At 38.6% G+C, this 22,224-nt stretch overlaps 1 protein-coding gene across 5 annotated transcripts; it reads right to left on the bottom strand.

Annotated features, from left to right (window-relative positions):
- Positions 1-189: 189 nt before the first annotated feature.
- On the bottom strand, positions 190-21,832 carry LOC123695754 (autophagy-related protein 23-like). Of its 5 annotated transcripts, none has more exons than XM_045641673.1 (7): positions 21,411-21,832; positions 15,166-15,461; positions 13,884-14,031; positions 13,096-13,273; positions 12,317-12,504; positions 11,532-11,693; positions 190-1,098 (listed from the first exon to the last, which is right to left on the bottom strand). In XM_045641673.1, exons 2-7 carry the CDS (start codon positions 15,459-15,461, stop codon positions 307-309), a joined length of 1,764 nt encoding a protein of 587 aa, XP_045497629.1. In that variant the 5' UTR covers positions 21,411-21,832; the 3' UTR covers positions 190-306. The 5 variants fall into 5 exon arrangements, with proteins under 5 accessions (XP_045497629.1, XP_045497630.1, XP_045497628.1 ...); XM_045641674.1 differs by lacking the exon at positions 21,411-21,832 and adding an exon at positions 19,803-20,171; XM_045641672.1 differs by lacking the exon at positions 21,411-21,832 and adding an exon at positions 19,248-19,760.
- Positions 21,833-22,224: the final 392 nt, after the last annotated feature.

Raw genomic sequence — 22,224 nt, 5'->3', positions numbered from 1 at the left:
AAAAGCTAACTTAAATAATTTAGTTATTTAACTAATTGATTGCTAAATAAATAAGTAAATAACCGAAACAATACATAATAATAATATATTGTGCCTTGGAATTTGACTTGAAGAAAAAACATAGATAAAGACATAAAAATAACAATAAGTGTGTTTTTCAAAGCATAATGCATTGTCAATGCAGCATTGACCATTATTTAGTATTTTTATCATACAATTTTTGTTTCAAATTTAAACTAACTTTTGACACCAAGAACTATTTTTTTTATCGATTTTATAAGAAACACCAATAGTATTAGCTCTTGACTAATTAAATATGCTATCTAATATCGATCCTTTGAATTTTTTCATAGCTTTTTCCTCCATTTCATTAATCTTACTATCTATATCTGTTTTATGTGAAACATTTGGCTTGATTTTCTTATCTGTGTCTTCATTTTCTTTTAAATCTTTAATTAATGAATCGTTTGCATTATCATTGTTTTTAACTCCATTAGATATTTTCTGGACTTTCATTTCAGAATTTGTAGTTACATCTGCACTATCTGGCTTTAATATACTATCGGATAAATTGTTAATATTGTCTGAAGTTTCATTTAAACTTACATCTGATTTTGTATTGTCATGAATATCTGTATTGTCACTATATTTAAGAACACAATCACTTGTATCATTTGTGTCACTAAGAGATTCTCTTACACTGTTTTCTAAAATTATTTCTGTGTTTACATCACTAGGCAAATTATCTTCAGTTACTGAAGCTATAGCGTCAGTTTTATCTATATTTTCCGTATCATCATTTAATACTTTCGTTTCTTTATAAATAAAACTATCATTACTATCATATTGCAAATCAGCGAATTTATCATCAAATTCATCTTGATCCTTTGCTACAGGATTCTTATCATTTATAAATGTTTCTATATCCATTTTTGCATCATCATTTGTATCATGTTTTTTTTCTTGGTTAGAACTACCGGGTTGATTGACGTTAATGTCTTTACTTACTACTTTGGATCGTTTTATCTTTTTCCCAGTTGCATCTTTATTCTTCTTAGACTTTTTCGGTTGTATACAATAATCTTCATCGTTGTTAGTCTAAAAAATGTGAACAGACATAGTAATATTAAATTAACAACATGATTATAAATACAGTGTTATTCAGAAGGTTATTAATAATAAAAGATTTCTACTTATATAATAAAAAATCTATTATAATATATAAAGCTACACTACCACTCACTGACTCACTGACTGACATCGGTTTTCTCGGAAACTACGTGGAAAGTGGGGGGGATGTTGACGTGATCGTATAGAGGTGCGCCGAGTGACCAGAGGAAAAATATAGCGATCTTGATCATCTTCGAATACCAAGTGGACCCCTAGAGGTGCGCAAAAACGGTGCCACCTGGAGGGGGGGTGTCTGAACAAAAAATGCTCGGAACTGGTGGCGATTACCAGGGGTGGTGGAAAAATGGGGATTTTCGCGAAAACAAGATGGCCGCCGTACTTTGCCAAAATCGCCGTTTATGAATCCTTACGTCTCAAATTTGGCACACGTGCTCTGTTCGAGCCGGCAAATCGATCGGTGCCCCGTTCGAGTGGCTCCGGGCCCTGGTTTCCAACTGCCATACAACGTAAAATCCAACGGCCCGCGGAAACGGTGCGAGTTGGGTGGGGGGTCCCGGAACTAAAAATGATCACCACCCTGGGACGCTACCAGGGAGCCGTAGTGGGACGCTCGATTTTGGAATTTTTCCATTTTTGGCGCAAACATAAAAACGTAAATTTAGCCGAGGTGGCGCAACGCGGAAATACACTCTCACCACGTGTGTACTCGCCCAGCTCCCAGGATATCCAGAAAAATCCGAAATCTTGAACTTTCTCACAGCCCGCGGAGACGGTCAACGGCCCGCGCAAACGGTAGCAGCTACATCTGGGGTGCTAAAACTAAACTTGTAGTAGACCTCGAGCAATTACCACAGAGTGCGAAAAAAATTCAAAATGGCGGAAAAAATGGCCGCCGCCATACAAATTCTAAAACGGCCATCGCTGGTCCGATCGCGCTGAAACTTGGCACAGGGGCTTTAATCGAGCCGCATATTAAGTTGGCATACTCATAATCGAGTTTGCATCGCTGGTTTCCGAGTTTCATACAACGCGAAATTCGACGGCTCTCCGAAACGGCGCGAGATAGGTGGGGGGTGTAGAACTAAAAAATGATCAGGAAGATGGGGCGCTACCAGGGCAATCGAGAAATTTTAAATTGGACGCAATTTTTTTTTCAAAAATGGCCGATTTTTCGAGGCAAGATGGTGGCGCCGGTTACTTTACGATGGGTCTAAAAATTGACTTTTGTGCTCTTATCAACCATATTTACAAAACTGCATACTCAGAATTTCTCTCCGACCCCCGGTTTCCATTTTCCATACATCACCAAATTCAACGGCTCTCTGAACTGGTGGCACTTAGGTCGGGGTTGCCGAAGTAAAAAATGTTCAAAAACTTGGTCCGCTTCCAGGCATATAAAAATTTTTGGTAAAATGCGAAATTTTTTTTTTCGAAAATTTTGTATGGAAATTTCCATAGTAGGAAGGGTAATTGAATAGCATCGGCAAAAGACGGCACCGCGGGCTGCTTGCTGCCCGCGCACCGCGCAACTTCGAGGGTTGACAGCCTCCCGGAGTCGAAAATATTTATTAACTTTTGAACTACCTACCGCACGAGCCAAGCGAGCGAAGCGAGCGAGTCACGGCAGCTGCCAGCATAAATATTCAAATAGGTAGCGAGGAGCGAAGCGACGAGCGTGTTAGGTTAACTTTTGAACTACTTACCGCACGAGCCAAGCGAGCGAAGCGAGCGAGTCGTGTCAACGGCCGGCCTAAATATTCAAATAGGTAGCGAGGAGCGAAGCGACGAGCGTGTTAGGTTAACTTATGAACTACCTACCGCACGAGCCAAGCGAGCGAGTTGCGGCAGCGGCCGGCCTAAATATTCAAATAGGTAGCGAGGAGCGAAGCGACGAGCGTGTTAGGTTAACTCTTGAACAGTTTATTATGAAAAGTCACTGCCCGCTATCGATAAGACGTTTCAAAAATTTTACCAATATTTGAATAAGTAATTTATAAGCAGTTTAGGTAGCGAGGAGCGAAGCGACGAGCGTGTAAGGTTAACTTTTGAACTACCACACGAGCCATGCGAGCGAAGCGAGCGAGTCACGACAGCGGCCGGCCTAAATATTCAAATAGGTAGCGAGGAGCGAAGCGACGAGCGTGTTAGGTTAACTTTTGAACTACCTATCGCACGAGCCAAGCGAGCGAAGCGAGCGAGTCGCGGCAGCGGCCGGCCTAAATATTCAAATAGGTAGTGAGGAGCGAAGCGACGAGCGTGTTAGGTTAACTCTTGAACAGTTTATTATGAAAAGTCACTGCCCGCTATCGATAAGACGTTTCAAAAATTTAACAATAATTGAATAAGTAATTTATAAGCAGTTTCGACTGACTGTAGAATCGCTATTAGCAGATGTTACAAATGGAAAGGAAATTCGAATGCATTTTCAAATAACTGACGATTTCTGCCCTGGGATGAGCCGCGAGCTGCTTGCAGCTCGCGCACCACGCAACCTCGAAGGTGGACAGCCCCCCGGAATAGAAAATATTTGAATGGGGAATTTATAAGCATTACCGACTGACCGTAGAATCGCTGTTAGGAGATGTAACAAATGGATAGGAAATTCGAATGCACTTTCAAATGACTGAAGATTTCTGCCCTGGGATGCTTCGCGGGCTGCTTGCAGCCCGCGCACTACGCTCCCTCGAAGGTGGACAGCCTCCCGGAGTGGAAAATACTTGAATGGGGAATTTATAAGCATTAACGACTGACTGTAGAATCGCTGTTAGCAGCTGTAACAAATGGACAGAAAATCCGAATATATTTTCAAATGACTGCCCTATTGCTTCAACCCAGGGGCAAAAGGGGCTCGCGGGCTGCTTGCAGCCCGCGCACAACGCACCTTCGAAGGTCGACAGCATTCCAGAATAGAAAATATTTGAATTGGGAATTTATAAGCACTTCCGATTGACTGTGGAATCACTGTTAGCAGAAAATTACAAATGGACTCTGAATTCTAACACATTTTCTAATGACTGCCCTATTGCTTCAACCCAGGGGCAGAAGGGGCTCGCTGGCTGCTTGCAGCCCGCGCACCACGCACCCTCGAAGGTCGACAGCATTCCAGAATATAAAATATTTGAATTTGAATTGGGAATTTATAAGCACTTCCGATTGACTCTGGAATCGCTGTTAGCAGAAAATTACAAATGGACTGGGAATTCTTACGCATTTTCTAATGACTGCCCTATTGCTTCAACCCAGGGGCAAGAGGGGCTCGCGGGCTGCTTGCAGCCCGCGCACAACGCACCAGCTAGTTATAATATATAAAGCTACACTACCACTCACTCACTGACATCGCTTTTCTCGGAAACTACGTGGAAAGTGGGGGGGATAATGACGTGATCGTGTAGAGGTGCGCCGAGTGACCACCGGAAAAATATTGACATCTCCAACACCCTGGACAAGAGAGTGGACCCCTGGAGGTGCGCAAAAACGGTGATACCTGGAGGGGGGGTGTCTGAACAAAAAATGCTCAGAACTGGTGGCGATTACCAGGGGAGGTGGAAAAATGGGGATTTTCGCGAAAACAAGATGGCCGCCGTACTTTGCCAAAATCGCCGTTTATGAATCCTTACGTCTCAAATTTGGCACACGTGCTCTGTTCGAGCCGGCGAATCGATCGGTGCCCCGTTCGAGTGGCTCCGGGCCCCGGTTTCCAACTTCCATACAACGTAAAATCTAACGGCCCGCGGAAACGGTGCGAGATGGGTGGGGGGTCCCCGAACTAAAAATGATCACCACCCTGGGACGCTACCAGGGAGCCATAGTGGGACGCTCGATTTTGGAATTTTTCCATTTTTGGCGCAAACATAAAAACGTAAATTTAGACGAGGTGGTGCAATGGAGAAATACACCAATGACGCATTCGTACTCGCCCAGCTCCCAGGATATCCAGAAAAATCCGAAATCTTAAACTTTCCCTCATCTCTCGAAGACGGTCAACGGCCCGCGCAAACGGTAGCAGATACATCTGGGGTGCTCGAACTAAACTTGTAGTAGACCTCGAGCAATTACCACAGATAGTGAAAAAAATTCAAAATGGCGGAAAAAATGGCCGCCGCCATACAAATTCTAAAACGGCCATCGCTGGTCCGATCACGCTGAAACTTGGCACAGGGGCTTTAATCGAGTCGCATATTATGTTGGCATACTCATAATTGAGTTTCGATCGCTGGTTTCCGAGTTTCATACAACGCAAAATTTGACGGCTCTCTGAAACGGCGCGAGATAGGTGGGGGGTGTAGAACTAAAAAATGATCAGGAAGATGGGGTGCTACCAGGGCAATCGAGAAATTTTAAATTGGACGCAATTTTTTTTTCAAAAATGGCCAATTTTTCGAGGCAAGATGGTGGCGCCGGTTACTTGACGATCGGTTTGAAAATTGACTTTTGTGCTCTGATCGGTCAGGTTTACAAAACTGCATACTCAGAATTTCTCTCCGACCCCCGGTTTCCATTTTCCATACATCACGAAATTCAACGGCTCTCTGAACTGGTGGCACTTAGGTTGGGGTCACCAAGGTAAAAAATGTTTAAAAACTTGGTCCGCTTCCAGGCACATAAAAATTTTTGCTAAAAAGCGAAATTTTTTTTTTCGAAAATTTTGTATGGAAATTTCCATAGTAGGAAGTGTAATTGAATAGCATCGGCAAAAGACGGCACCGCGGGCTGCTTGCTGCCCGCGCACCGCGCAACTTCGAGGGTTGACAGCCTCCCGGAGTAGAAAATATTTATTAACTTTTGAACTACCGCACGAGCCAAGCGAGCGAAGCGAGCGAGTCACGGCAGCGGCCAGCGTAAATATTCAAATAGGTAGCGAGGAGCGAAGCGACGAGCGTGTTAGGTTAACTTTTGAACTACTTACCGCACGAGCCAAGCGAGCGAAGCGAGCGAGTCGCGTCAACGGCCGGCCTAAATATTCAAATAGGTAGCGAGGAGCGAAGCGACGAGCGTGTTAGGTTAACTTATGAACTACCTATCGCACGAGCCAAGCGAGCGAAGCGAGCGAGTTGCGTTAGGTAGCGAGGAGCGAAGCGACGAGCGTGTAAGGTTAACTTTTGAACTACCGCACGAGCCATGCGAGCGAAGCGAGCGAGTCACGGCAGCGGTCGGCCTAAATATTCAAATAGGTAGCGAGGAGCGAAGCGACGAGCGTGTTTGGTTAACTTTTGAACTACCTATCGCACGAGCCAAGCGAGCGAAGCGAGCGAGTCGCGGCAGCGGCCGGCCTAAATATTCAAATACATAGGTAGCGAGGAGCGAAGCGACGAGCGTGTTAGGTTAACTCTTGAACAGTTTATTATGAAAAGTCACTGCCCGCTATCGATAAGACGTTTCAAAAATTTAACAACATTTGATTAAGTAATTTATAAGCAGTTTCGACTGACTGTAGAATCGCTGTTAGCAGATGTTACAAATGGAAAGGAAATTCGAATGCATTTTCAAATGACTGAAGATTTTTGCCCTGGGATGAGCCGCGAGCTGCTTGCAGCTCGCGCACCACTCACCCTCGAAGGTGGACAGCCCCCCGGAATAGAAAATATTTGAATGAGAAATTTATAAGCACTTCCGATTGACTGCGGAATCGCTGTTAGCAGATAATAACAAATTGACGGGGAATTTTAATGCATAATGAATTTGATTTTAATCGACGCTACTAAAAAGACTGAAGTTTTCAATATGTTTTATACATCTTCACACATATTAAACTGAATTCGCAAGGGTGATAGTACAGTTAATCTGTTTTTGTTAAGAAGTTATTCAAAGCTTATATTTCTTTGTTAATTTATGTATGTTATTTTAATTTAGTTAAGTTTTTTTTTGTTTTATAAAATTGTATCTCTGTCGCATTGGGCATTGTCCTGTAATGGCATGTGATGTCTTTTAAATAAATAAATAAATATTTTATTGAGTGAATAAGCCAATCGTTCACGCTTTATAAGCGTAGGACTTACACCAATAGTAGCACACTACTCTTTGTTTTTGTATTGAAAATAGCGTATTTTTGTATTGCGAATAATGTAGTTCTTGAGTTGCAAGTAAGGTAAATAGCACAACTAAATATTATGTAGTAATTAAGTAGGTATATTAAATCGTTTTTATTTTTTACTTTTCCGTTTTTGAAGTCGGTTTTTTTAACGTAGTTATTTTTTATTTAATACTTTTTAGTGTATTTTTCATCGGGAATCAATGATTTTTCATAATTGACTGTAGATTGTAGAATCTCTGTTAGCATATAGTAACAAATGGACAGGAAATTCGAATGCATTTTCAATTGACTGAAAATTTCTGCCCCGGGATGAGACGCACCTGCACCTTCGAAAGTGGACAGCCTCCCGGAGTGGAAAATACTTGAATGGGGAATTTATAATCATTACCGACTGACTGTAGAATCGCTGTTAGCAGATGTAACAAATGGACAGAAAATTCGAATGCATTTTCAAATGACTGAAGATTTCTGCCCTGGGATGAGCCGCGAGCTGCTTGCAGCTCGCGCACCACGCACCCTCGATGGTGGATAGCCCCCCGGTATAGAAAATATTTGAATGGGGAATTTATAAGCACTTCCGATTGACTGTGGAATCGCTGTTAGCAGATAAAAGCAAATTGACGGGGAATTTTAACGCATTTTCAAATGACTGAAGATTTCTGCCCTGGGATGCTTCGCGGGCTGCTTGCAGCCCGCGCACCACGCACCCTCGAAGGTGGACAGCCTCCCGGAGTGGAGAATACTTGAATGGGGAATTTATAAGCATTACCGACTGACTGTAGAATCGCTGTTAGCAGATGTAACAAATGGACAGGAAATTCGAATGCATTTTCAAATGACTGCCCTATTGCTTCAACTCAGAGGCAAAAGGGGCTCGCGGGCTGCTTGCAGCCCGCGCACAACGCACCAGCTAGTTATAATATATAAAGCTACACTACCACTGATTCACTGACTGACTGACATCGCTTTTCTCGGAAACTACGTGGAAAGTGGGGGGGATTTTGGCGTGATCGTGTAGAGGTGCGCCGAGTGACCAGAGGAAAAATATAGCGAACTCCAACACCCTGGACAAGAGGGTGGACCCCTGGAGGTGCGCAAAAACGGTGATACCTGGAGGGAGGGTGTCTAAACAAAAAATGCTCGGAACTGGTGGCGATTACCAGGGGAGGTGGAAAAATGGGGATTTTCGCGAAAACAAGATGGCCGCCGTACTTTGCCAAAATCGCCGTTAATGAATCCTTACGTCTCAAATTTGGCACACGTGCTCTGTTCGAGCCGGCGAATCGATCGGTGCCCCGTTCGAGTGGCTCCGGGCCCCCGTTTCCAACTTCCATACAACATAAACTCCAACGGCCCGCGGAAACGGTGCGAGTTGGGTGGGGGGTCCCGGAACTAAAAATGATCAACACCCTGGGACGCTACCAGGGAGCCATTGTGACGCTCGATTTTGGAATTTTTCCATTTTTGGCGCAAACATAAAAACGTAAATTTAGCCGAGGTGGTGCAATGGAGAAACACACTCTTACCACGTTTGTACTCGCCCAGCTCCCAGGATATCTAGAAAAATCCGAAATCCTAAACTTTCTCACAGCCCGCGGAGACGGTCAACGGCCCGCGCAAACGGTAGCAGCTACATCTGGGGTGCTCGAACTAAACTTGTAGTAGACCTTGAGCAATTACCACAGAGTGCGAAAAAAATTCAAAATGGTGGAAAAAATGGCCGCCGCCATACAAATTCTAAAACGGCCATCGCTGGTCCGATCGCGCTGAAACTTGGCACAGGGGCTTTAATCAAGTCGCATATTAAGCTGGCATACTCATAATTGAGTTTCCATCGCTGGTTTCCGAGTTTCATACAACGCAAAATTTGACGGCTCTCTGAAACGGCGCGAGATAGGTGGGGGGTGTAGAACTAAAAAATGATCAGGAAGATGGGGTGCTACCAGGGCAATCGAGAAATTTTAAATTGGACGCAATTTTTTTTTCAAAAATGGCCAATTTTTCGAGGCAAGATGGTGGCGCCGGTTACTTGACGATCGGTTTGAAAATTGACTTTTGTGCTCTGATCGGTCAGGTTTACAAAACTGCATACTCAGAATTTCTCTCCGACCCCCGGTTTCCATTTTCCATACATCACGAAATTCAACGGCTCTCTGAACTGGTGGCACTTAGGTTGGGGTCACCAAGGTAAAAAATGTTTAAAAACTTGGTCCGCTTCCAGGCACATAAAATTTTTTGCTAAAAAGCGAAATTTTTTTTTTCGAAAATTTTGTATGGAAATTTCCATAGTAGGAAGGGTAATTGAATAGCATCGGCAAAAGACGGCACCGCGGGCTGCTTGCTGCCCGCGCACCGCGCAACTTCGAGGGTTGACAGCCTCCCGGAGAAGAAAATATTTATTAACTTTTGAACTACCGCACGAGCCAAGCGAGCGAAGCGAGCGAGTCACGGCAGCGGCCAGCGTAAATATTCAAATAGGTAGCGAGGAGCGAAGCGACGAGCGTGTTAGGTTAACTTTTGAACTACCACACGAGCCATGCGAGCGAAGCGAGCGAGTCACGACAGCGGCCGGCCTAAATATTCAAATAGGTAGCGAGGAGCGAAGCGACGAGCGAGTTAGGTTAACTTTTGAACTACCTATCGCACGAGCCAAGCGAGCGAAGCGAGCGAGTCGCGGCAGCGGCCGGCCTAAATATTCAAATAGGTAGCGAGGAGCGAAGCGACGAGCGAGTTAGGTTAACTTTTGAACTACCTATCGCACGAGCCAAGCGAGCGAAGCGAGCGAGTCGCGGCAGCGGCCGGCCTAAATATTCAAATAGGTAGCGAGGAGCGAAGCGACGAGCGTGTTAGGTTAACTCTTGAACAGTTTATTATGAAAAGTCACTGCCCGCTATCGATAAGACGTTTCAAAAATTTAACAATATTTGAATAAGTAATTTATAAGCAGTTTCGACTGACTGTAGAATCGCTGTTAGCAGATGTTACAAATGGAAAGGAAATTCGAATGCATTTTCAAATGACTGAAGATTTCTGCCCTGGGATGAGCCGCGAGCTGCTTGCAGCTCGCGCACCACGCACCCTCGAAGGTGAACCGCCCCCCGGAATAGAAAATATTTGAATTTGAAATTTATAAGCACTACCGATTGACTGTGGAATCGCTGTTTGCAGATAATAGCAAATTGACGGGGAATTTTTAATGCTTTTTCAAATGACTGAAGATTTCTGCCCTGGGATGCTTCGCGGGCTGCTTGCAGCCCGCGCACTACGCTCCTTCGAAGGTGGACAGCCTCCCGGAGTGGAAAATACTTGAATGGGGAATTTATAAGCATTACCGACTGACTGTAGAATCGCTGTTAGCAGATGTAACAAATGGACAGGAAATTCGAATGCATTTTCAAATGACTGCCCTATTGCTTAAACCCAGGGGCAAAAGGGGCTCGCGGGCTGCTTGCAGCCCGCGCACAACGCACCTTCGAAGGTCGACAGCATTCCAGAATAGAAAATATTTGAATTGGGAATTTATAAGCACTTCCGATTGACTGTGGAATCGCTGTTAGCAGAAAATTACAAATGGACTGGGAATTCTAACACATTTTCTAATGACTGCCCTATTGCTACAACCCAGGGGCAAAAGGGGCTCGCGGGCTGCTTGCAGCCCGCGCACTACGCTCCTTCGAAGGTGGACAGCCTCCCGGAGTGGAAAATACTTGAATGGGGAATTTATAAGCATTACCGACTGACTGTAGAATCGCTGTTAGCAGATGTAACAAATGGACAGGAAATTCGAATGCATTTTCAAATGACTGCCCTATTGCTTAAACCCAGGGGCAAAAGGGGCTCGCGGGCTGCTTGCAGCCCGCGCACAACGCACCTTCGAAGGTCGACAGCATTCCAGAATAGAAAATATTTGAATTGGGAATTTATAAGCACTTCCGATTGACTGTGGAATCGCTGTTAGCAGAAAATTACAAATGGACTGGGAATTCTAACACATTTTCTAATGACTGCCCTATTGCTACAACCCAGGGGCAAAAGGGGCTCGCGGGCTGCTTGCAGCCCGCGCACAACGCACCAGCTAGTACTAATATTATAAAGCTGAAGAGTTTGTTTGTTTGTTTGAACGCGCTAATCTCGGGAACTACTGGTCCGATTTGAAAAATTCTTTCGGTGTTAGATAGCCCATTTATCGAGGAAGGCTATATATCATCACGCTAGATCAAGAACAACAGGACAGAACAGAGGTGAAACCGCGGGGAATAGCTAGTGTGATATATATTACATAATATACCCAACAGTTTCTATATTTTTCATATAGGTAGGTCTTGTTTTAAATTAAAAAACGAAGTAGTAAATAAAATTTATGTCATACCTGTTGATCAGGCATAGATATTCTAAATCTTCTCAACACAATATTTTCTAACTGAGCATCCAGTAATATTTGCTTCTTGAAGTCACCTTTATCATGGTCAAAATTTATCTTCTCTTTAGGATTAATCCACTTGTAGATAGAGGATAGGAAAGGGAGGTCTTTCTGCAATACAAAAATATACATGTTATGTTGGTCTGTGATATAGCCCACTTGGTCAAAGTAAATTCGCATGGTGATCAGATGTTTAGCCATATTACTCTATTACCTGCGTCACAAAAAATACAAACAAACATACATTTCGCATTCACAAAAATAGAGTAAGGAAACTTCTTTAGGCGTGTTGAGAGTAAAATTTCAGAGTCACATCATGACAATACCGTCAGGTCATTTAGCAAAGCGACGATTTTGGTATCTTTAAGTATGGCCAAAGAAGTTTCACTTCTGACACGTGCGCTTGGCACACACGCTCTTTTTTATCATCATTTTATTGTTATAACTGTTATAGGGTTTTTCTTCCTTAGCCTTCTTCTGTGTATGATTTATCGGTAATTAAATTCTAAAGCATTACAGTAAAAATGAGTGACTACATTTGGTTATTAATTGGTAATAAAAAATATATACAGTAGTTAATGATAATTATTGCAAAAAGCATAAAAAATAAAAGAAAATCATAATTATCATAAAAAACATATCTACCAATAATTATTATTATAAAAATCGCACAATGCCTCATATTATACAGCTAGACAAAAGAAAGATATACTACCTATAATATAAATACATACCATAACATCAGTGGAAGTGGCCCAAATATAAAAATCGACACTAGAAAATTGCGGTAAACCCTCAAAATCGTCATCTTTATGTACGAGTATGCTCCAACTTCGACGAGTGAACGATACCAGGTCTGACATCGATTTTATAAATATTTGCTTCTTCAATAATGCTTTCGTTGGTTCGAATGCAATCTCATCTGAGAAAATAAATATATTTATGAAGACATTTATGTTCTATTGCTCTGAAAAACCTATGTATAAGTAAAATAATAAAAAAACGGCCTTTAAATCTCTTAGGGCTGATTTTTCAATCCTTGGTTAAAACTTATTCATCGAATAATGTATTAAACTACCATTTCAAAAATGTATTCTAATTGTCCGTATAAGACAGTTTACAGGTGACATTTTAAAATGTTCTCGCAATACTTTATTGGACGGATAATTTTTAACCAAGGATTGAAAAATCGGCCCTTATTCGAAATAATATAGTTATAGCTGTTTATATTTTATCAATAAAAAACTGCAACATTACAATATTGTGTGCTAATACAAAATAAAAGCAAATACAAGATTATAGTCTATCAAAGTGAGACTAATTTGTTAAATATAGAAATCAACAGAACGTCACAATTTTTTGACAGTGTGCAAACTCACTCTCTGCTCACACCCTTATTTTACTGTTATTAAAATCTGCTTATAGAGCTTAGAATGAAGGCAAGTGCATAATATAAGACAAAAACAAAATATGGGTAGAAATAGATGACCATTATCCTCTATTTCATAATTACCAGGTGAAAATCCACTCCACATTTGGAAGCACTGGTGCCAATTCTCAGCATCCTGGGTATCCTTGCAGAGAATCAACACAGGTTGTTGTAACAGCTTCCTTATAGCATACAGGAATAAAACTATCGTTACAGATTTGCCACATCGACGAGGATAGTTCAAAATCACTCCGGGGTTTTTCTAAAATATTGAAAAAGTGATATTTAGGAAATTGATGAAATAATTTTTACTATTGAAAATTAAATGTATTTGTAGTAAAATGTTTCAGGCTTTTCTTTTATTTAGATAAATTGAATGTTCATTTTAATTGCAAACTTTATTGAGATATTCTTTATAAGCCTTAAGTTGTAGGCAGATATTACACATTCAGAATATAAAAAAAATAGCAAACACAGTAAAATAAATCTTTGCTCATTGCCATGACATGATGACAAAGAAAAAAGGTAATTTAAAACTTGTTTTACAGTACGCGTCACGTAAAAAGAACGCTGGATGAAAGTAATGGGGTGTGTTTGCGCATGGATCGAGTTTTGCACGTAAGCTATGTGCCGATTATTTTATTTTTGAACTAGGCTCGCGAATCGTGGCTTCGCAACTACCTATTTGTTATTCTTATACCTCATAACACCAAATAGACCGATAAATCGCCAATGCGCAGCTTAACCGTCAGCGTTCTTTTTACTTGACGCGACATACGCATAATGTTATTTTACCTCATCTTTCTGGCCTGTATAATTCATAATAAAATATTTCCTCATATTTAGGTTTAGCTATAAAAATTGGTACTTACTTTCTTAAACTGTTTGAACAGAAACCTCAAGCCGTCTGTCTGATGATCATAGATATTATTGTGTTCAATAAATACATCATTTTCCTTTTCCTTCCATAAGTATAGTCTTTCTGGGGGTATCTTTGCCTCATCCATTTTAAAATTATACCTGTACATTTGTTAAGTTTAGGAAATATAATACTATATCTATACTAATATTATAAAGCTGAAGAGTTTGTTTGCTTGTTTGAACGCGCTAATCTCGGGAACTAATGGTCCGATTTGAAAAATTATTTCGGTGTTAGATAGCCCATTCATCGAGGAAGGTTATAGGCTATAATATATCATCACGCTACGACCAACAGGAGTGGAGCCACGGGGGTGAAACCGCGCGGAGCAGCTAGTTAATTATTATACTTGAGAAAACAAGTGTAGAATTTTATGTCTAAAACCATCTAAAACTGTTGACTAACTATTTATTTCCCTAACTTAATTAATTTGCTTTTAAATAAGAGTAAATCAACAGATTTGTATTTGGGTATCACCGCGAAAAATTGTACCGTAAACCGTTACATTCATGACAATTGACAATGTAACAAACGTTACATTCATGACTGAATGTTACTTACATGACCATTATAAAGCTTAGTACATAATATAACAGTCATCTTTTCTTCCTAGCATTAAAAAATTAACGTCGACACGATGTCTCACACTCACACGACACGAAAAAATGGAGATATAGGTAAAACCAATTCATATCATAAAAAAATGAATAAAAATAAAAATATGCATAAATCAAAATTGTATTTAAAAATATCATAAAAAGGACTATAGAGCACACTTTCTTAAAAAAAATTGTTACTTATAGGCAAATCAAACATTGGCAGTAATAACCTTGAAAATGTTACAATTATACAGGCATAATATAACAATAATATAGTATATGGTGAATACTTTATTATATTCCACTTCTAAGTTCTACACTTTCATCAAAAAGAACCTTACAGATTTCGAAAAGACTAATATATTATATAACGCTTCAAAATAAATGTTATCTGCACAGTCATCATTTTTCATAACATACTCTTTGGAGTCAAATAACAATTCAACTTTTTTAATAATACAAATTTCAGGTAGATCGTGATGTATCTATTCGTCTAGGTTCAATAAATTTTAATATTGTTTTTTTATGGTTTTTTAAAACCTTATGATATAATAACTATTATTATTTTATAATTTCTTAACTTCTAACTCCATATTTTAATTCTTTCTTCATAAGTTTTTTTTTTGCTCAGCTCACCTTCTCTGAAATCTTATTTGTAATCTTTTTCTTTGCAATCTTTCAGCATCATTAGTACCCTCACAAACAGTGGGAATATCATTTTCACAGTTTGGTTCACCATTTATTTTCTTTCTATGGCGGTTTTGACTAGCTCTCCACTGTTTCCTTTTCAGTTCTATAACTACTTTGGAACACTCTTGAATTTTTTTCCGCTTTTTATTCCGTTCTTTTTGTAGTTCTTTATATTTCTCGGGATTTTGAACTTGTAACCTCTCTCGATATTTTTTTTGCCTTTCGGCATTCGTCAACGCCATCTGTAATTTGATTTTCTCATTTGAAAAAATATTTAATCACAAAAAATTAAAAAACCCGACTGACACTGCAAATTCATAACACGCAGTCCTAGTCGGAGGCTACACGGCTACAAAATATTACCTACTGGCTTCTACCCATTCTATACATCTTATATACAGGGTTATTTGTAAAACACCGGCAACCTCGCAGGACAAGATAGCTAACATCATAAGTAACAACATTTTGATCTACGACTTTTGGCATAACGCAATAAATTATTTTTAAATGATTTTTTAAGCTTTTATTGTACTCTCCTAACATTTGTAAGTCTATGTTCTATTCATTATCGAAAGGACGACGCCACGCCCCCTTTCCCCTCCCGTTCGCTTCTTGTTTACGTATTTTTTGGAATGCGTGTAGAGTTTATAATATTCAAACGGAAAATTAAATGAACATTTATTTTTGTATGAAAATAAAATCTAACAAATTATTAAAAGTCGTAGAACAAATGTTGTTTCTTATGATGTTAGCTATCTTGTCCTGCGAGGTTGCTGGTGTTTTACAAGTAACCCTGTATAGCCTCCGACTGCGTGTTATGAATTTGCAGTGTCAGTCGGTTTTTTTTAATTTTTTTTTTATTAATTATTTTATTTTCTTCTTTTTTTTGTACAATCAGGTAAAACATATTAAGGACGCTATAACGTATTTTTACAAAAACACGCTGTTTTTCGGTACCATTTTAACTTAAAGCAATTACACGTGAGAACATAGTAATATCTTAATTTAGAGATAATATATTCAGCTCTACGTTCATCTTATAAAAATTGTACGACGTCATACAAAATTGTCGCTGAAATACGTTTTTTCCATCACAATAAACGCATAAAATGCAAAAAAATGGGGTCTAAACCGGTACCATTTTAGGAAAATTAAGAGCCTAATCTATCTTCTTAACTATATCTTATTGAGGGATATATAGTCCTTTATATATGGTGTAATTTTTATGAATCTAAATCAAAATTTTATTTCAATAATGAGCTAAATTAAAAATACTTGTCGATTTCTTCATACATTTTGTTCTCGCGATTCGTCAGACCGCGCTCAGAAGCGCTCTTGGAAGGACGGGTGTATCGCTCCTCGTGCCAAAAATAAAAACGAAATAAAAAAGATTATTGTGCGTGCACTGTCTTTTTCGTGATTTGAAATATTTGATACTTTTTATGAGTAAACTGTATAAGTTTCATATTCCAATTATTTGTAATTTAAAATTATGTTTTTAAAATTACCTTGCCTGAGATCCTCTTTTTTATGGGTTGTTGAATAGATTGGTGGGGTAAAACAATTCAAGATGGCGTCGATGAAAATTTGGCTTTTTTTCGTGATGGGTGTCATTTTCATAGTTTTTGGGGTAGCTATTACCGAATATGAGGTCAAAACTGAAATCCAAGATGGCGCCGACGAAAATTTTACATCTTTTCGTCATGGGTGTCATTTTCATGGTTTTTGGGGTAGCTATTAACGAATATGAGGTCAAAACTATAATCCAAGATGGCGCCGACAAAAATTTTACAACTTTTCGTCATGGGTGTCATTTTCATGGTTTTTGGGGTAGCTATTAACCAATATGAGGTCAAAACTGAAATCCAAGATGGCGCCGACGAAAATTTTACATCTTTTCGTCATGGGTGTCATTTTCATGGTTTTTGGGGTAGCTATTAACGAATATGAGGTCAAAACTATAATCCAAGATGGCGCCGACAAAAATTTTACATCTTTTCGTCATGGGTGTCATTTTCATGGTTTTTGGGGTAGCTATTAACCAATATGAGGTCAAAACTGAAATCCAAGATGGCGCCGACGAAAATTTTACATCTTTTCGTCATGGGTGTCATTTTCATGGTTTTTGGGGTAGCTATTATCGAATATGAGGTCAAAACTATAATCCAAGATGGCGCCGACGAAAAATTTGACATCTTTTCATCATGGGTGTCATTTTCATGGTTTTTGGGATAGCTATTAACGAATATGAGGTCAAAACTATAATCCAAGATGGCGCTGACGAAAATTTGACATTTTTCGTGATGGGTGTCATTTTCATGGTTTTTGGGGTAGCTATTAACGAATATGAGGTCAAAACTAAAATCCAAGATGGTCGTCGAATTTCAAGATCGCGTCATGGTAATACTGTCGCGTTATGGAGCAAGGCGGCGATTTTGGTATCTATGAATCTCGCCAAAGAAGTTTCACTCCTGACACGTTTTCTCGGCACACACGTTCTTTTTTATTTTATTCTCTTCGTTTAAATGTTTTAGATAAACTTTATTTTAAATAAAGTTTAGCGAATATATTTAAAGAATATATTTAAAGTTACTAATATCTGTCAGAATATTAACATGATTGCCACAGAGTTGCGTTTTATATTAAATTTCTAAATATGCATTTCAAATTTCAATGTTCTTTAAAATTGTTTTTTTTAAGACTTTCTACAAAACTGTGGTTGTTAACGTTTTTGTTATTTTATTTAAGTTTACTTTAAAGGAGTAAGAAAAATATACCTAATTATCGACGGTTACATTGGGGATTTGGTAATAGCTGTCTCAAAAACCTTGAAAATGACACCCATGCCGAAAAGATGTAAAGTTTCGTCGACACCATCTTGGATTTTAGTTTTGACCTCATATTGGTTAATAGATACCCCAAAAACCATGAATATGACACCCATGACGAAATGATGTAAAATTTTCGTCGGCGCCATCTTCGATTTTAGTTTTGACCTCATATTGGTTAATAGCTACCCCAAAAACCATGAAAATGACACCCATGTCGAAAAGATGTAAAATTTTCGTCGGCGCCATCTTGGATTTTAGTTTTGACCTCATATTCGTTAATAGCTACCCCAATAACCATGAAAATGACACCCATGAAGAAAATATATAAAATTTTTGTCGGCGCCATCTTGGATTTTAGTTTTGACCTCATATTGGTTAATAGCTACCCCAAAAACCATGAAAATGACACCCGTGACGAAATGATGTCAAATTGTCGTCGGCGCCATTTTGGATTTTAGATTTGACCTCATATTGATTAATACTTATTTAATAGCTACTCCAACTCCTTGAAAATGACACCCATGACGAAAAGATTTCAAATTTTCGTCGGTGCCATCTTGGATTTTAGTTTTGACCTCATATTGGTTAATAGCTACCCCAAAAACCACCCACATTTGCAAATGTGTTTGCTACTTAGGAAAAGTTCATATTTAAAGATATAGGTAATGTGAATGTGTGGTAACGAATTTAATTTATTTCATTCCGACTGTTTCTCGGAATAACATACATTTACTAAGAATTGCTTACAATGCCGGGTTTAATATATTGCCGGTAACATATAATATTATGTATGATAATAATTCTTAAAAAAGTATTTTATACATTTCTTAAAAAGCTTCGATATTGTATACAATAATACAATTCATATTCAAATTGTTGTAAAATAGTCACACTTTTTTAAGTTGGTTGAATACACTAAAATACTTATAAGGATCGTACCTACTAATAATAGTAACAAAATGAATTTTTAAAGTTCCCAGTAATCTTCTGGAATCAATTTCAATAAAAATATAAAAAAAAATAATATCAAGTATGAAGATGGTCTATAAAATGGAATGCGCTATGTTTACGTGAGCGCGATGTTCCCGCGAACCACGTGGCGACGTTAGATACCTAAATTTGAGTAACGCAGATTTGTGACAGCGTCCTTAAGCTAATGGAAAACTAGAGATAAAGACCAATCCAATGATAACTTACACATTAAAATCCATCCAGCCGTTTAGGTTTAAAAACATTATCCTCCTTTTATGCGCAGTCGGGTTATATATTAATAAAGTTTTATAGACAATGATATTCTAGAGATAAATAACAATCCGATGATAGGTACCTTGAACATCAAAATCTATGATTTGAAAACGTTATCCTTTTTTATGCGCAGACGGGTAAAATATAAAAATATATATATAGACCATGATATTTTAGACATAATGATATTTTAGACCAATCCAATGATATCTTGCACATCAAAATCTGTTCAGCTGTTTAATTATCGTCTTTTTTTCGCGCAATTTTTAATAGACCTATGTGTTCTAAGCCTAACAATATGTCGACTGTAGGTAACACAACTGTAACGTATCACATTTCGTTACACATCGTTACAATCATGACAAAAAGTGCATGCGACATAACCTTAAATTAAAATTACTACTCGATTGTGAATGCTAAGAACCACGAAGTAGTCTAATTCTTTAGTTTTATAGTAAACCTACGTAAAGATTTTTAATAATAAGACAGAATATAATATATACTTACCTCGCAATCGAACGCTATAAATACCTAAACTTTTTTCGAGCGACAAATCTCACATCAACACAAAACACCATTTCACTCAAAGAAAAAATGGCTGCCTTTGTTATTTAAATGTTGCCAGCATGCCAATAGTGTTGCCACTCAAGAAAATTAGAGAGGGATTCTAATAATTCTTCTATTAGGGCAGTTAGAGATTAGAGTTATGTAACGTTACATACGTGATGTTACACACAAGTTACAAACGTATAAAAAAAGTGGACAGTTTTTAAAATAATAATAAAAAATCGAATAAGGCCTTGTGCATTAAGCCTGGTTTTCACTTTGATTAGTGCAAGTGCAGGTTATTAAACTCAAACTCAAACTCAAACATTCATTTATCATAAGTATTTTTAACATTTACCACCGATTCGGAAAGCAGTATCTATGGAGAAGAATCGGCAAGAAACTCCATTAGTGCTGGTGATTAGTGACTAGGTGTGGACAGCGACTGATTAGTGCAAGTGCAGGTTATTAGTGCAGGTGATTAGTGACTAGGTGTGGACAGCGACTGATTACTGATTAGTGCAAGTGATTAGTAGGCTGTGTAGTAAAGTGAATAGAAGCGTGTTCTATTTTTTTGCGAGTGGACTGCGAGTAGCCACGTCCCGCGCGCCCCCCTCCCCCCTCCCCCCTCACACGCAGCGTGCCTGCCACTAAACACGTCTGGACAGGAGTGTTAAGTGTTTAGCGTTTAGTGTGTAGCGTCAGACGCTTGTTGTTGTACAAAATGGCAAAGTGGACCGAAGACACAACCTATAAATTTGTACAGGAGTATCTAAAACATGAACAAATAAGAATTGGACACTACTCGCACTATTCACCTGCGCTCGCAGTGAATTGGACACTACTCGCACTACACACTTGCCCCGCACTAATCACCTGCACTCACACTAATCAAAGTGTAAACCAGGCTTTATTAAAAGGTTTGGGTTGACTTGCGAAGTTTCTAACTTGCGGCACGAGTTTCGCCGCGATTTTAATTTTTATCGATCGATAATGATGCCCCGAAACATACATTAGCGGCTTTTCGTGCGGAAACGTGTAATGACAGAGAAAACTTTTTTTTTAATTTTTGAGATTATGTTCAAAATTGTTTCAGTTACATTGACAAAACTACAAGAATTTTGTTTGAAAGAGATAACAAATGTCTAAATGTATGTCTAAATGTATGTACATTTAGACATTTGTTATCTCTGTTATTATATTGTATTAAAAAATAAAAACCATAGTTCATTCAAAAGCATGTTGCTGAGGGGACAACAATTCATATGGATTATTGGTGAGCATAATATGATTGTTTGGGACAACATGGGTATGTTCATAAAAAAGTTAATCACTCAGATCCAGACAACCCATTTGTTGCCCCTGATGGGTCTCATATTGAGTCCCAGTGACATGTTGTAAAAAGATTTTTTAAAAAAGATTACTATAACCACCCAGCAAACTTTGGTGATAATATTATAGAATATGTGGAGACGCTGGGTGGAAAAAAATAAAATGAATCCATTCATTGCCATTGAAAAAATAATTCATGTACAATTTTTCGCGGTTATACCCATTTAAATTACGTACCTTTTCACCACGACAGGTTTTGATTCAATCTATTCAGAATAGAAAGAGTCATCAACAGAATATACAGCATTTCCAAATAAAACAACGCCACAAACACGGAAACGCTCGTTTTATGGATAACTACGTCTTCAAACTCCTGCATAATGTGCCTATTCGCGTACACATGATCCCAAAACATTGAAACTAATAATTAAAACTCTTTACACTCAAACCAAGCTAATCTTACAAGCATACTCAATATTGTTGTTTTAAGGTTATTTAATCACTCATGTATTGGTTAATACGTTTTTCAATCTCGATATAAAATCTATAAAAAGTACGGTTTATGATATTATATCGAAATTGCGCATAAATATTTTTAATTATGAGTACCTAACAAAAATATTGTTCTGTTTTCCTTGATCAACAATCAATATGTGACATCAGACATGACATGACGTTTGCTATGAGTTATGACCAATGACAAACGTGACAGTAGCAGCTGACGTGAAATCTTTTATTTTCTTTATATTTTCGTCGCCTTCCTGCCTTTTTGATTCTATATGGTACAGTCCCCGGCACGTAAGTTGGCAAGGTTTTGACGTAGTGGGGGCAAGTTCGCGCATCCTACACTTAGTGGAATAAAAAACTGATCACTTTTATTGGTTGTTATTATGGTTATTGCCATCATTTATTTTTAATCTTGTAGTTAAACAAAGCGGAGGAATTCGTGACATTTATTGTGTATAAATAATAATATAGGTGTTATAAATAAAATATAATATGCATTTTTTTATTCAGTAAAAAAAAATATTATTATTAAAAATTATAAGTT

This window comes from Colias croceus, chromosome 11, assembly GCF_905220415.1.
Source record: "Colias croceus chromosome 11, ilColCroc2.1".
NCBI classification, from domain to species: Eukaryota; Metazoa; Arthropoda; class Insecta; order Lepidoptera; family Pieridae; genus Colias; species Colias croceus.
This window is presented reverse-complemented; position numbering and strand designations above follow the sequence as displayed.